Here is a 14,252-nt window from a genome sequence, read left to right on the forward strand (position 1 = left end):
GCACAGCTATCTGCAGCCCCCTCCTTACACCTGGGCTAGGCACCCAGCTGCAGACCTTTCCCAGGCTGCCCTCAGTCCCAGCCCTCCTCCACAGCATCCTGGTCCTAGTACCAGGGGCTCACCGGGATGTCGGTTTCCTCTGTGACAATCTTGAGCACGTCTGTGACAGAAATGTAGCCGAGCCGCTTTGCAATGGCCAGGGGAGTGGTTCCATTCTGTGCACAGAGGAAAGACTGGGGCAGCAGCAGCCACAGGGCAGCCCAGGCAGCTGCCTGAGCTTGCCACAGGGTGGGGAGGTGCGGGCAAGCATTGTACTCACTGTGCTGATCTCGTTGGGAGACGCACCGTGCTTCAGCAGCAGTGTCACCACATCTGTGTGGCCCTGCTGTGCCGCTTGATGCAGGGGGGTGTAGCCCAGCTGCAGGGGAGGACAGAGGATGCTGCAATCAGTTCTGCAAGTCTGCTGCTCCAGAAATGCCCCCAGGTCTCACACACCGTGCTTCATGCCTGGAGCATGAGGACAGCTCCCCTTCCCCATCAACCTGCATGCTGTTGCCCATGGCAGAAGCGTCCTTGGAGCACAGGACACCTCTGTACCTTAGTCTTGGCATTGACATCAGCTTGGTGCTGCAGCAAAAACTTCACCAGCTTGATGTTCCCATAATGGCTGGCCACATGCAGCGGGGTATAGCCCATCTGAAAGACAAGATCAGGTCTCAGTCTGTCCTTAGTGCTTACTGCCCTTCTGGCTTGGATATACTCATCCCACAGGCATGCCCCCATGCATGAAGGATGAGGCACACATGTGGGGGCTTCCCAAAAGCCCAAGACCAGAGCAGAGGGCTTCAAACCATGTGTACCTGCGGGTACAGAGGTGAGCTATAGGAGCAGGCAAGAATCACTCCTCCAGAGAGGTGGGGGGAAGTGGAGGAAGATTCCCCAAGACACAGGCAAAATGGTAAGGATGCCTGCTAGAGGGGAGTTTCTTGTACAAAGAAAAAGAAAAGAAATGCTCCTCCCTGAGCAGACCTAGAGGTAGTTCCCCCATGTGTTTCACCACAGCCATGGTCAATGCAGTACTTTACCCTGGTCATTGCATCCACCGTGACTCCATGTTTCACTAGAACATCAGCAACCAGCACATGCCCCTCTTGGGCCACAAGATGGAGAGGAGTCAGGCCACTCTGCAAAGAGAGGAGGTCTTGGCACAATGGCACTGCCATCACCACAGCTCCATCAGCAGAGACTCTTGTCAGGTCTCCAGCTTGGCAAACTGACTGACACAGTGTCCTGCTGCCCAAACACAGGGAGGCACAGGGGCCTGGACCTCCATCCAGACTGCTGTTCTCTGCTGGCTTGTTTGCCTCCAGCCTGGCAGGATGCACTGGGACAACTTACCTTGTTGCCTAGGTTGCCATTGGCTTGTTTGGAGAAAAGCAGTGCCACCATGTCTGCATGCCCCTCCTGGGAAGCCAGGTGCAGGGGAGTGACTCCCTGCATAGACTCAGCATTTGCAGAAGCCCCATACTGCAGCAGGCTGCTGGCCACCTCCATCTGGTTTTGCTTGGCAGCGATGTGCAGGGGGGTGTACCCGTTCTGCAGGGGAGAGAGGCTCATTGCAGTGCTCAGCCCTGCCAAGCAGACCAGAAGGGACAGGAGGTGCCACCCTGCCTCTGCAGGCCAGCTCTGCCCTTCCTAGTTGCCTCCAGAGCCCAGGGATGCCCCCCACACCATCTCTCTGACAGCAACCAGCCCTGACATTGAGGCCACGTCCCACTCTTCCAACCAAGTCAGCACGGGGGTTTCAAAGACCACCTGCTTCAGGTTTGACTGGTATGGGCTGTTCTGGAGTTTTCCACACATGAATTTCTGCAGCAGTATGCAGCCTCTGGGAGCTGCAAAAAGCTGGGGCAGACACAACTCCTGGAACGTGCCTGGCTGAGGTGTGGAGCTAAACTCCCAGTACACAGCATTAGTATTCAGGCAGAGACTGCAGGGCCTTGAGTCCTGCCTCTGCTGCCACGCTGCAGGAGCAGAGCAGCTGGCAGACACCCGCTGCCCAGGCTGACGTGCAGGCTGTTGGTGACGCAGACCAACAGGGTGCTGGCACTGGTACCGGCTGCTCCCGGTGCCTGCCCAGCATGTCTGCCAGCAGCCTGCACAGTGGAGAGGAGAGTGCCAGATGGGGAGGGCTGGCACCACCAGCCATTTGGCTGTTTTCAGGATGCAGCTTTTGCAAACAACATGGAGAGCAAGACGCCTGCTGGTCTGCTCTGTGGGGAGATGCTCCCCATGCTCAGGCAGAGCCGGGCGACTCTCACAAGCTTATGGGTTTTCTGATTCACTGCTTCATAGCTGAATGCAAACATTTGCGTGTGGTTTCCCAAACTGCCAGACCGCAGCGCTGCTCTGCAGGACTTGCCATGGAAACACGTTCCCCACGCAGCAACCACCACGCTGCTAACAGGGACCATCCCTGACACAGCCTATCTGCTGGAACAGTACCACTGCCTGGCACCCTGCCTGCTCCGCGTGGTGTGAGGACAGGCAGGGATGAGCAGCAGACACGGAGAAAGGTTGGTGGTGATCAGACCGTTGTACATTCTCTGAGTGCCAGGGTTGAGGGGAAGCAGTGCTGGCCCCAGACTGGCAGGCACTGGACACACAACACCTCCCCACATCCCCAGGGAAACCCAGCCCAAACTTACCCAGGCCGAGTTGTGTGGAGAGCTCCCCTTGGGAAGCAGCAGCTTGACAATCTCCAGGTTGTTGTGGTGCACAGCCACATGCAGTGGAGTCAGGCCATTCTGCAGAGGGGGAGAGAGTACAAACGGGTGAGACAGAGCCTCTCCCCATACCAGACCACTCCTCCCACAGAAGCAGCACTCACCTTCCCTGCTGCATTGGGGTGAGCGTCATGTGCCAACAGCAACTCTGCCACATCCACCTTCCCATACTTGGCTGCAACGTGGAGAGGGGTAAATCCTTTCTGAGGAGAAAGGCAGCCCATCACAGGGTGGTAGAGATGAAGATAGTGTTGGCGCCTGCTGCAACACAGGAGGAGGCTGCCCCTCCTGTGACAGGGACACTGTGCCACCAGCCTGCTCAGCCTTGGCCCAGCTGGGTGAGGCCTTTTGCAGCAGTGGATACAGCAGCCTACCTTGGTCATGCAGGTCTGTGAGGCTCCCTTGTCCAGCAGGGCCAGGGCTGTGTCCATGTGCCCCTCTCTGGCAGTGATGTGCAGGGGCGTGTGCCCTGCTGTGGTGGCCAGGTTGGGGTTGGCGTTGTTCTCCAAAAGGAGTTTGACCATGCCAGTGTGGCCGATGCGTGCAGCACAGTGCAGAGGAGTCTGGTCATCCTGTGAAGGTGGCAAAGAAGCTGTTTGGGCAGACCTGGACCAGTCCCTTCTTGCCATGCCAAAAGGGTCCCAGCCCTGCTACCACTGTTGCACAGCCCCTCGTAGGCTGCGCTCTGGGCGCGTGAGAGCGAAGAAACCAGCACCAGCTGTTCCCAGAGCTGATTATCACACAGGTTCTCTGTACCTACCTTGGCCTTAGCATTGGCTTTGGCTTTGTTCTGCAGCAGGTACTTTGCCACATCTGTGTGCCCAGCTCTGGCTGCCATGTGTAGGGGCGTCTCCACTTTCTGCACCAAAGACAAGATAAAGTGGTAAGGCCAAAGGAGGGAAAACGCCTTCCTGCAGTCATTCCTCTGCTCCGAACAGAGGAGAGCAGTGCCTGAAACCCCTACTGGTTCTGTGTGCCAGCAAAAAGCAGAGGGCACCAGGGACTGCTCGGGTGAACAGAGGGTGCAGGACCTGGGCAATTCTCACATCCCGCTGAACCCCAATTAGCTGAGCTCCCAAAGCCCCAACCAGGGTGGAACTCACCACGTTGGACACATTAGAAGAGGCTCCACGCTGCAGCAGAGTCTTGACGATGGGCAGATGCCCCATGAAGGCAGCCACATGCAGCGGGGTCAGGCCAGACTGTGAAGAGAAACGGATGGGACCAAGATGGGACTTACGGCCTTGCCAGTATCTCTTACTGTCCCCTCCTCCTTCTCCCCAGGGCAGGTCTCACCAGAGGCAAAATCTGAGTCCCCAGGCTGCTCCAGGAGCCTGGCAAGTGAGTGTGGGGGAAACACAGGGAGCTGCTCTCTCCCCTGCATCTCCCTGCCCTTTGGGGAGACGCTGCCTGAGTTCTGAGTGCAAAGGGCCAAGACCAAGAAAGGTCCCCGGGGTATGGCAGATGCAACAGGGACATCACATCCTGCCACGTTGTCCACTCTGTATGTGCAGAAGCAAGAGAGCTGAGGATGGGCTCAGCCCACTTACCTCTGTGACAGCATCAATGGAGGCACCTGTCTTCAACAGCAGCTCCATCACACGGATGTGGTTTTTCTTGCAGGCAATATGGAGGGGTGTGAAGCCATTCTGCAGACAGACAGATGGACAGTGATTTGCAGGAACAATCCCTCTCCCCTGGTCCAGCCCACCCACCCTTCCTCACCAAGGCTCGGGAGTTGGGCTTGGCCCCCTTCTCCACCAGCAGCTTGGCCACCCGGTGGTGTCCACAGTGTGCAGCCACATGCAGTGGCGTTAGGTGGTCCAGGGTGATGTCATCGATCTCAGCGCTGTACTGCAGGAGCAGGCGTACGCAGTCCAGGTGGTCACCCTGTGCTGCCATGTGGATCGGCGACAAGCCGTTCTGCAACCATGGAGCAGGGCCTCAGGGCTGCGCCAGGAGGGGGTCCAGGCATCCCACCCAACCCCTGCCTTGCACCCCCAGACACTACTCTAGGGCAGAAGAGACAGCTTGTTCCCCAGGGTGCTACCAGAGAGGAGCCCCAAAGTCCCTCACTGAGACTTACAGGGGAGCAATGTCGAGTGGACGGAAGGGCCTGAAGAGCTGCTGCCATGGGGCAGACTGTACCCAGGCAACCCCCAAGACTGGTCCCTTTGAAAGATGAAGTCCTCAAGCAAAGGACTCCAGCTAGAGCCAAGTAGGGCAGGAAGCTTCTTACCCCTCAAAAAAAGCCCCAAGCCAGCCACGGGTGCCATCCAGCGCTACTGTGCACAGCTTGTCACCCCACTGTGCTGCCCTGGAACCTGGCACCAATCACAGCCCCACCAAGTCACCTGGGTACCTTGGTTTTGGCTTGAATGGGAGCCCCATGGTCCAGAAGGATCTCTGCAATTCTCACGTGTCCATTGCGCGCTGCACAATGGAGAGGGGTCAGCTCATCCTGGGAGGAGAGAAGGGTTCAAGGGCTCAGTATGGCATGGAAGGGCAGGGTTCCCTCAGGTAGAGGACTAACTTTGGACTTATTTGCAAAATGAGGCAAAACAAGGCAAAACTGAGCCTGGCCTCAGCTCCCAGGGCACACTTTCGTAGCCATGCTCTCCTCTCACCTCGACACGTGCCAGCAAAACACCTGGTCCGTCCCCTCAGTGCACCAGAGACCTTCCCTCACATTTCCAGCAAGACGTTTACAGGGTAAGCACTGGGCAGAAGGAGCTCAGGGAGGGAGATGGCCCATGTAAAGATGGGCTGTGTTCAGAAGTGCTCTCACCTTGGTCCTTGTCTCTATCTGGGCTCCACGGTCCAGCAGCAGCCGTACCATGATGATGTTGCCCCGGCGGGAAGCTATGTGCAGGGGAGTGATCCCATTCTGCCAGGAGGAACGACAGTCTGTCAGAAGGAGCAGCCCCTCCTCTTTCAAGGAGGCAAGGGACAAGCAAAGGAGAGAGGACAGGGAGAGCTACACCTCTGCCCAGGGACAACGCAGGGGAGCAGCCTGTTTAACAGGGCTATGAGAAAGGGCTGTGCAGCTAAAGGCTGCAGACAGAAGCTACACAAAGCTTGCAAGAAAGCACCAGCTCATGGATTGGGCTGCACCCATAGGTGGGTCTGGAAGAGGCATCCTAACTGCAGGTTCTATGAGCTCTGCCCTGCAGCAACAGCAACAGCTTTCCCTCAGCCTGGACACAAGGTCCCTGAGAGCTTTCGGGGATGCACGGCTGCTTCTGACAGAAGGGAGACATAGCAGAAAAGGCCCATGCTGGTTATTATTTGCAACTCCCTGTGCATCTGTGCTACTTTCTGCATGGTCCCACCTCACCAGCATACCCTGGCAGCTGCTGCTGCACCCTACATGGATAGAAGGCAGAGCATCCTCCTCTGCTGCTGGAGCAGCACAAGCTCCAGTAGCTTCCCACTCTGCACTCACCTGGGGTGTGAAGTTGACACTGGCTCCACGGTTCAGCAGTAACTGGGCCACACTGAGATTCTCATAGTGGGCTGCAATGTGCAAAGGGGTGAATCCAGTCTAGGGAAAGAAGGAGGGATCAGCCCAGCCAGACACATGCTCCCTGATGAAACTACAGATAAATACAGCATACCAAGCTGCTGTTCTCCCTGGGGATGTGGGGAAGCTCCCAGAGACAGCATAGGAAAACCACACACCTTGGAGAGGACATCAGCATTGGGGTCATTCTGCAGCAGCACGGCTGCTGTGCGAGTGTCATCATTGCGGGCTGCAATGTGCAGGGCAGGCAGACGGACCTTACCCTTTGTCCCATAGTTGATAAGGTGAGCAACCACATTCTCATGTCCTTGCTGGAGAGCCACAGCTAGTGGAGTGAAGCCATCCTGCCAAGGAGAGGGAGAGAATCAAGGAACCATGGCAGGACCCAGCACACCCCTCAGTAGCCCCCACCAGCAGGGCCACAGGCTCCTCCCCAAGGATCTCACCTCTGTGGCTACATTCTGGTTGGCTCCATTTTCCAGCAAGAACTTCACAACTTCCAGGTGGTTCTCCTGCGCTGCCATGTAGAGAGGTGTGAAGCCTTTCTGCAAATACAGGGCCATGCACATCAACACAACTCTTCCTTGTGTTTCTCGAGTTCTTTTAAGACCTACACCCCATCAACACCCACACTCCCAGGTCAGTGAACAGGGGCAGAAGCATCCATTGTGGGTGTGAAAAAGAAAATAAAACCTGGCAACAGTGGAACAATCACAGAGAGCTGGAGCCCAAGGCTTCACATATCCAGAAAAAAACAGGCAGTGCTTTGTAAGAGTCAACCCAGGAGACACTGCCTTCTGCACACTGCCAGTATTGTCCCTAGCTTCAGGGATAATTCTCCTATCAGGCAAAATGTGAAGAGCTTTCAGCCCTACCAGGCCCAAGGAAGAGAGAGCGAAGGAAGCACAGTGTGTGTAACTGCAGGGGTTGCTGGACATCTCAAAGCTTTGCCAGGGAGGCATCAGCCATGAGTCCTCCCAGGATAAGTTCAGCATGCTTGTGTGTGCTGACAGGGACTCCCTCAGCAGAGACCATGCAGGTCTCCCCATGTGCCTCAAGACTCTCACCACATCATTTGTCTCTTTTCAGGAGCCTGGCAGAGCAGTCCTTGTTCCTGAACAGCACTAGAGGGAAACTGCAAAGGGCTGCTGAAGTGCCCATGCTGGGCATTGTTCCCACCATGAGGACACCACCAATCACACGTGATGGGTGCCTTTCCCATTTCAGACCAGGTCATCCTACCTGGGACTGTGCATTGACGTTGGCCCCATAGTTCACCAGCTCCCGGACCACGTCCTGTTGTCCAGCCAAGGCAGCAATGTGCAGGGCTGTGTTTCCCTTCTGAAAGACACCACAGGACAGCGCTCAGGGGCTGAAGCAACCCAGGATGCCAGGGTAAGATGGGCCTGACATGTGCTAACAGGCACGCAACCAGAGCAGCTGGCCAGGAAAACCTTTAGAAGGCCATGCAGCTCTCACTCCATGTTCCATCCCTGCTGTAGACCAACCAGCCACCCTTCCCATTTGCTGGCCAGGGAAGAGAGTGATTTCATCTCTCCCATGAAGTTACTGGCAGCAGAAGCTGTATGCACTGCCAGGCGCTGTGCATCTCCAGCACTGAGAGATGAGGAGGGGAGGGAGGATGGGGGAGCTGAGCTGGCAAAACTGCAGTGTGCACCCTGGTAGCCAAGGCATCCCAGCAGATCTAAGGGATGATGAGCACGCTGGAAAATGCACACACAGGCTCTTCCGACTTGTGCCTTTGGGTGGTGTGGCAGAATGCCAGAGACTGCTCTGTGTCCAGAACCCTGCGAGAGCACCGGGGAGGTGGCAACTGAGGCCTCCTCCTGTTCTTGCAGCCCTTCAGCCGGTGTTGGAGGCTGCTCATTTGTCCGCCCTGCTTGCTTGTGCTGTTGTCTTGCTTGTCATCAAGTGAGAACCACACCTGCTGTGGTGATGCATGAGAGAACAAGATGTTATTTATGGAGCCCCAGAGCTCTCCGGGCTTGTGACAATTGTATCAAGGCCATCTCAGAGCTGGAACATGCAGGGGCTGCCCTGGGGCAGCATGGGCAAACCTGAGCCAGCAGCCCGCGCCAGGAGGAGATGTTAGTAAGACAGCACTAGCACATGTTGTGGTTTATGTTACTCCCCTCTGAAGTCCACCATGGCCCCCACAGGGGAGAGGCACCTCCCACCCACATAGAGATGCCAAGCCTGTGCTAAAACCAGAGCCTGGTCCCAGGTCCCAGCCCAGCAGCGCCGTCACTGTCTCTCTGGGGGCTGACAGCAAACAGTATGATCACTGCTCAGCTACTGCTGGTGTGTCTGGCAGCAATGGCAGGGTGCAGAGCTGTGACCAGTGTGGCCAGACTTCCTTGTCCTTACCTTGGTCGTTGTCTCCAAAACTATCTCCTTGTGCAGCAGCTCCACCACCATTTTCACATGGCCCTCCTTGGAGGCCAGGTGCAAGGCGTTCAGCCCATTCTGGAGGAAGCAAAGGTGGGAAAGGGGAATTAGTCATCATCTGGGAATGGAGCTCTCTGGGGAGCACCCTACTCTGAGCTCCTGTGCAGACATGACTGCAGGCACTTGGCCCATGCTGGAGAAAGTCCAGGCTGGTGGGGGCAGGAGCAATTGCTTTGTCCTTGAGCTCTGCATTGATATCCAGCACACAAGCCATGGTGCCACAAACAGCTACATGCTGCCAGGAAAACTTCACACAACCGACTGCTGACTTGCTGACTAATGCTGGAGGTTTCTCCATGAGCAAAACATGCAGCCCATGTAGGCGATTTCCTACGGATGGGTGGTACCACAGCCCAGTGTTTATGTGCTTGAGGCACAGGGGCTGCTTCAGTTCTCCCTGCTCGTGGCACATCCCTCATGTCAACTGCTGTCTTTGCTCACGTGACTTTCCATGGGGTGCCCCTCCTCACAGTCAGGTTTTTCACACCTAAAGCACAGAGCTGAGCCTTGTGCACAGCCCAGAGCAAGGATGCACCACAACTGCTGTGTAAGTGCACATACAAACCTTAAACCGTAACATTTACACAGATAGACGTGCAGTGAGAAGCCCTGCTTGGGACAATGATTTTATCAAGCAGCAGCCAAATTTAATTCACAGTAGTCTGTGAGCTTCCAGGTCAAAAGCTGTCTTCTCCCTGGCTTTCAGACTGCCCACCAACACCCCATCCTGCAGCCTGTGGTGGGCTTTGCTCTCCCAGAGTTCAGCTGCAGCAAAGAGTGAAGAGAAGGTGTTGGCTGTGTTACTGTCAAGCTCTACCAATTCCAGGAAGCTCCCAGAGAGCTGAAGTGACTTCACAGGAATCTCTCTGCGTGTGCCCCAATTTAGCTTGCCTTTTCCTACATGCGGAACCTGAAGAGCAGAGGACTGGCCAGTGCCCCTTTAGCATCCCTGGCTTGTCAGAAGGAGTGGTGTCAGGCCAGACAGCATCCTCAAGGCTGCTAAAACAGCTTCTGCTCCCTTATTTCCGACACCCTCCTCCACTTCCCAGATGTGAACAAAAGGGCTGGGATATTTGCCAGAAAAGAGGTTAAATACGTGCAGGCATTTTCAGATGCCACTTTTTCTCCTTGTCCCTCACTTGTCCCAGGTGGATGTGCTAGGTTTACTCACTCCTACAGAGTGTTGTTGCATGGCAGAGGGACACCTGCTCCTGCCCAAGTACTTCACCTCCCAACCATGTGTTTCACCTCCTGACTGGAAGGTCACTTCACAGAAATGCTTCATCCCTACCTAAATATTGGCAGGGGAGCAGAAAATGCCCAAGGAGGCTCAGTTCTAGCCCTCAATACTCCAGTTAAACTCAGAACTGCTTCAAGAGTGTTGTCAGACTGGAAAAAGGTTTTCCACTCTTTCTCACTCAAAGCACCAGTTGCCCAGGATCACAGCTGAAGAGTCACAGATTCTTTTGCTCAAATCTGATTACAGCACAAAGAGCAAAAATCTAAAAACCCACAGGCTTCCTCAGCACGCCAACTCCAGAGTTCTGTCAAGCCTCAAGCACAAAAGGTCTGCTTCCAAGGGGAATGAAGTGGGAGTGCTGTAACAGCCACAGAACAGTGCCACTGGAAGGAAATGCTCCCCAGCCATGTCTGGCTACACTGACTCCATCTTCTCTGCCAAGCCCAGTTTCTTAGATGAAGACATACCTATATAACCCCATACAGATAATTATTGACACCCTTACCTCCATGAGCTCACAAGCTGGATAAGTGGCCACAGACATGCAAGCTTTTTCTCAGTTACGCTCAAGTAACCAACAACTGGAGAGCAAGACCACAGATGCTCAGCTGCTCCCCTCAGCCCATAAGCCCTTTTACACAAAGGATTCATAAACAACCTTTTGAATGCTGTAAACCTGTGACAAATCATTAACCTGTGACAAATAGTTGTGCAGTAAGCACAAAAGATTGTTTCCATTGGTGGCCCATTGCTATTTCTGCTCCAGGAACAATACAGGCTGTTTTGCACACTTCCTTTGGCTTGACAGTTCATCTGACCCAAAACTGCCACATGATGTGTGTAATTTGAAAGGTGCTGTATTTTCCTCACCAAATGCTGCAAATAATTCCCAGAAATCCCAGTCACTGGCTATCAATGTGACAAATGCAGCCCTACAGAATAACACAGAGACTTTGCACTTAGCCTGTCCCAAAGTAGGGCCCTGCTCTGGACTGCCCATCAGGACTGGCCACCTCAATAAAGACCATCTGCTGGGCACCCATGTGCCATCACAGTGCTGTTCCCAGCTGGTGAGAGTTCTGGCAGCAAGGTGCACTCATCCTCAGTCCTTCCAGTTCCTTGTGGATGAGATGGGACCATGCCAGAATTTGAAACAGGAAAGGTGGATGATGAAGACACTGATGCAGCAATGAAGGAGATGAAATCGGCGGGATGAAGATCAGATGGCATGTCAAGGTCTCTGAACTTGAGTAAGAATACAGGGCCTGTGGGATAGGTCTGACCACATATATCCCTCTTTATTCTATACAGGACATGTGAGGTTGGACCTTTCCCACAGGTCTGATATTCCTCAGAAGGAAACCCCAAAGTGCCATCTAACCTCAGGGAGATGGCAGGAACCAGTGCAAAGACATCACTGAGAGAAGAGCCTCATACTGCTGTAGCCACTGTCTTTCCATAAAAGTGTTAAATGCCCTCACCAGCACCAGAAATCTGGCTGGAAACAGGACTTGAAGCTGGTCAGTGGAGACAGCTGACGACAGACCATCTCTTTTGCTGAGGAAGAAGTTCAAAGCCTTCATCTTTAGCTTGTGTATGGGTCACTCTGTTGTAATTCTTTACAGAGCCCTCTCCAGAATCCCATACTCCACTGGACTAGAGCATTACAGGACCAGTGGACATAGAAATCCTCCCTCTACTTTTAGGCTTGCTGTCAGAAATGAGTGAACATCCATGGTGCACTCTGCCCTGTGGGAACCTGTCCCCAGTAACTGCACTGGCTGCCGCAGTGCACAAATCAGTAGGTCTGAACTTCACTTGGTTTGGGGACTTGATACTGAAACAGATGAGCGTGCCTTTGTGCTACCTGCTGAGTCAGCCTCCCCAGCAACACCACTGCTCCAGAAAGCAGCGACAGCACAGCCTGTCTGCTTCCCGTGCTCAGCCTAAGCCCCCTCAATCTGTCCGTACCGCACCTGCCCCAATTCAGGCTCAGCCACTTGCATTTGGCAGCTACACAGACACAAAATGTTCTGATGATGATGTGCAAACAATTCCTCAGTGTCTGCAGCTCTTTCTTGTACAAACCTGTTTCTGTTCAGGACGAGGAGGGCTCCTCTTGCCCAAACCACCACAACTGGCATTTTGCAAACATTCACTGCTTGTGATAAACTGCAGCTTCTAGGATTCCAAAAACCTCAGCACTGCAGCACTGCAGACAAGAGGAATAATCCCCAAGAGCCACTCCTGTGATGTTCCAGCCACTGTGCTACTCTTCACAGCTATCTGCTCTGCCCTCTGAGAAGCAGCTGAGCGCCTTCCAATTGTCCCATTTGCTTGTCACACTAAGGGAGCCCTCTCTGTTAGCCCACTCTGGTAGAACCTGTTAATGTCCTTTGCTATGCTCCAGCCAGTACATCCAGGCTCCCTAGATCTTTATAGCTATTGCTGCCCTCCTGGCCTCAAAGGCAACTGCTCCAGGTCTGCCCTCTGGTCAGCCACATTTTCACATGAACTAGAGATAGTACCAGAAGCCCCGTGTGTTTCACCTACCTGGTTACAGGTGTTAATATCTACCCCATTCCTGAGGTGATCCAAGGCTTTGTCCAGATTCCCAGATCTTGCAGCTCTCAAGAAACTGGTTGCAGCATCGGCCTTGGGGACAAAAAGAAAAAGCATGAAACTCAGAGCCCCCTTGTTCTCCCCCACCACCAGCACTGGGTCAGCTCCTCGCTCAGCTGCAGAGAACATAACGACACAGACCAAGCAGAAAAGGCAGAGGCCAGGCAAGTCACAGTGGGAACTGCTGGAACAGACTGAGGTGCCTCAAATCAGACAGGAAGAAGAAGGGCTGGGACCTGGACTTAAAATGAAGAGTATCCAGATAATGGGGCAGAAGGTGTGCAGCTCATCCCATCACACTATGGGGACAGTAGGGAGGGAGCTCCTGCCACCGTGACAGCCTCCCTTGGCCCAGGAAACCCCTCCGTGTCTGGGCTGAAGGACTACACTGATGGAGCTGCAGTGAGCCTACCCTTGCCCTGCCCCAGAAGCCACTGGATAGCCACAGCGGTGAGCTCAGGTACCAGCACCAGGGACAACGGCCCCAGCTGAGCACCTCACAGCTGTGAAAGTCACAACGCTCTTTTTTGACAATGCATCCCTGAACTGCTACACCACAGCCAGCCCAGGCAAGGCACAGCAATACTTTGAGCAACACTACTTAGCAGTGTGAGGCAGCAAATGGAGACAATGGCATGGCTCACTAGAAGCTGAAGAACAGGGTGGAAATGCAGTGATGTGGGTCTGTGAGTCTGGGAACTTGGATTGGTAACTAGCACCTGGTACTTGCCTGCTCAGGCCAGCCCAAAGGACTCTCTGCAGCCAAGAGTCACAAGACATCCATGGCAGGGGTGCGGGACACACTCCTCTGTCTTCAGCTCCAAGAGAAAATCACAACCTCTCTTGTACCACTCACATCAGGACTGACCAAGGGACCTCCTGTGCTAGGAGAGCCTCTGTTCTGCCACCCCAAGCCATCCTGTAATGCCCACAGCCTGACTGCAGAGGAGCATCCAGGATTAGGAAGCTCCTGGACATGAGCTGCAAGCAACGAAGCCACAGACAAAAGCACTGGAGGCATATTAGGAAGGATGATGCACCACACAGGTTCAGGGCTCCTCTCTTCCCTTCTCTTTGCTGTCTCAGACATTTGAATTGGGACTTTGAAACAGCACAACTCAGATGCCTTCTGGTCTCCTCCATCTGCCTCCCCCAGCTCATCCTTTCTGCCTGACACTCCTACCACAGAGAAAGGCAGCCATGCCCTGGGCCTATTAGGACTCTGTTCTCTGCTGGAGAGGTAAGGCCCACAGACAGGGTGTCCTGGCCCTGCTGGGCCAGGCACAGAGCTCAGGCCAGGCTACCACCACAGTGGCAGGGTGCCATGGCCCCTCTGGGGCAGCCCACGGACCAGAAGGACAGGTGGTGGAGGGCAGCACCACCGTGCCCCGTCACGGTGCGCAGCCTCTGCGTGCAGGGGAACACGTGCTGATCGCATGACCTCCTGCGCCAGCTGGCTCTGCTTGCTTCCACCTCAGAGGAGAGCCCCATCTATCAGGGAAGAGCCCCCAGATTCACAGTGGAGCTGTGGCTTTGGGAGGCTGTGAACACAAAGGAGACACAACACGGTGCCTCAGTGCTCTGCTCACGCAGAAGGATCAACTGCAAGAGG

The 14,252-nt window shown here is 54.6% G+C and overlaps 1 protein-coding gene across 13 annotated transcripts in view; it reads right to left on the minus strand.

Moving 5' to 3' along the window:
- Positions 1-14,252, minus strand: part of ANK1 (ankyrin 1) — a 55,771-nt gene that overhangs the window by 16,164 nt on the left and 25,355 nt on the right. For all 13 annotated transcript variants that reach the window (XM_048287355.1, XM_048287352.1, XM_048287361.1 and 10 more), the window contains 20 exons: positions 12,572-12,673; positions 8,698-8,796; positions 7,552-7,650; positions 6,756-6,854; positions 6,468-6,653; positions 6,232-6,330; positions 5,575-5,673; positions 5,149-5,247; positions 4,512-4,709; positions 4,337-4,435; positions 3,890-3,988; positions 3,547-3,645; positions 3,161-3,358; positions 2,891-2,989; positions 2,709-2,807; positions 1,399-1,596; positions 1,086-1,184; positions 598-696; positions 320-418; positions 123-215 (listed from right to left, as the gene is read on the minus strand). In XM_048287355.1, coding sequence (XP_048143312.1) covers positions 123-215; positions 320-418; positions 598-696; positions 1,086-1,184; positions 1,399-1,596; positions 2,709-2,807; positions 2,891-2,989; positions 3,161-3,358; positions 3,547-3,645; positions 3,890-3,988; positions 4,337-4,435; positions 4,512-4,709; positions 5,149-5,247; positions 5,575-5,673; positions 6,232-6,330; positions 6,468-6,653; positions 6,756-6,854; positions 7,552-7,650; positions 8,698-8,796; positions 12,572-12,673 — 2,361 coding nt within the window. The remainder of the gene's footprint in view (positions 1-122; positions 216-319; positions 419-597; positions 697-1,085; positions 1,185-1,398; positions 1,597-2,708; positions 2,808-2,890; positions 2,990-3,160; positions 3,359-3,546; positions 3,646-3,889; positions 3,989-4,336; positions 4,436-4,511; positions 4,710-5,148; positions 5,248-5,574; positions 5,674-6,231; positions 6,331-6,467; positions 6,654-6,755; positions 6,855-7,551; positions 7,651-8,697; positions 8,797-12,571; positions 12,674-14,252) is intronic.

This window comes from Corvus hawaiiensis, chromosome 27 (assembly GCF_020740725.1).
Source record: "Corvus hawaiiensis isolate bCorHaw1 chromosome 27, bCorHaw1.pri.cur, whole genome shotgun sequence".
NCBI lineage: Eukaryota > Metazoa > Chordata > Aves > Passeriformes > Corvidae > Corvus > Corvus hawaiiensis.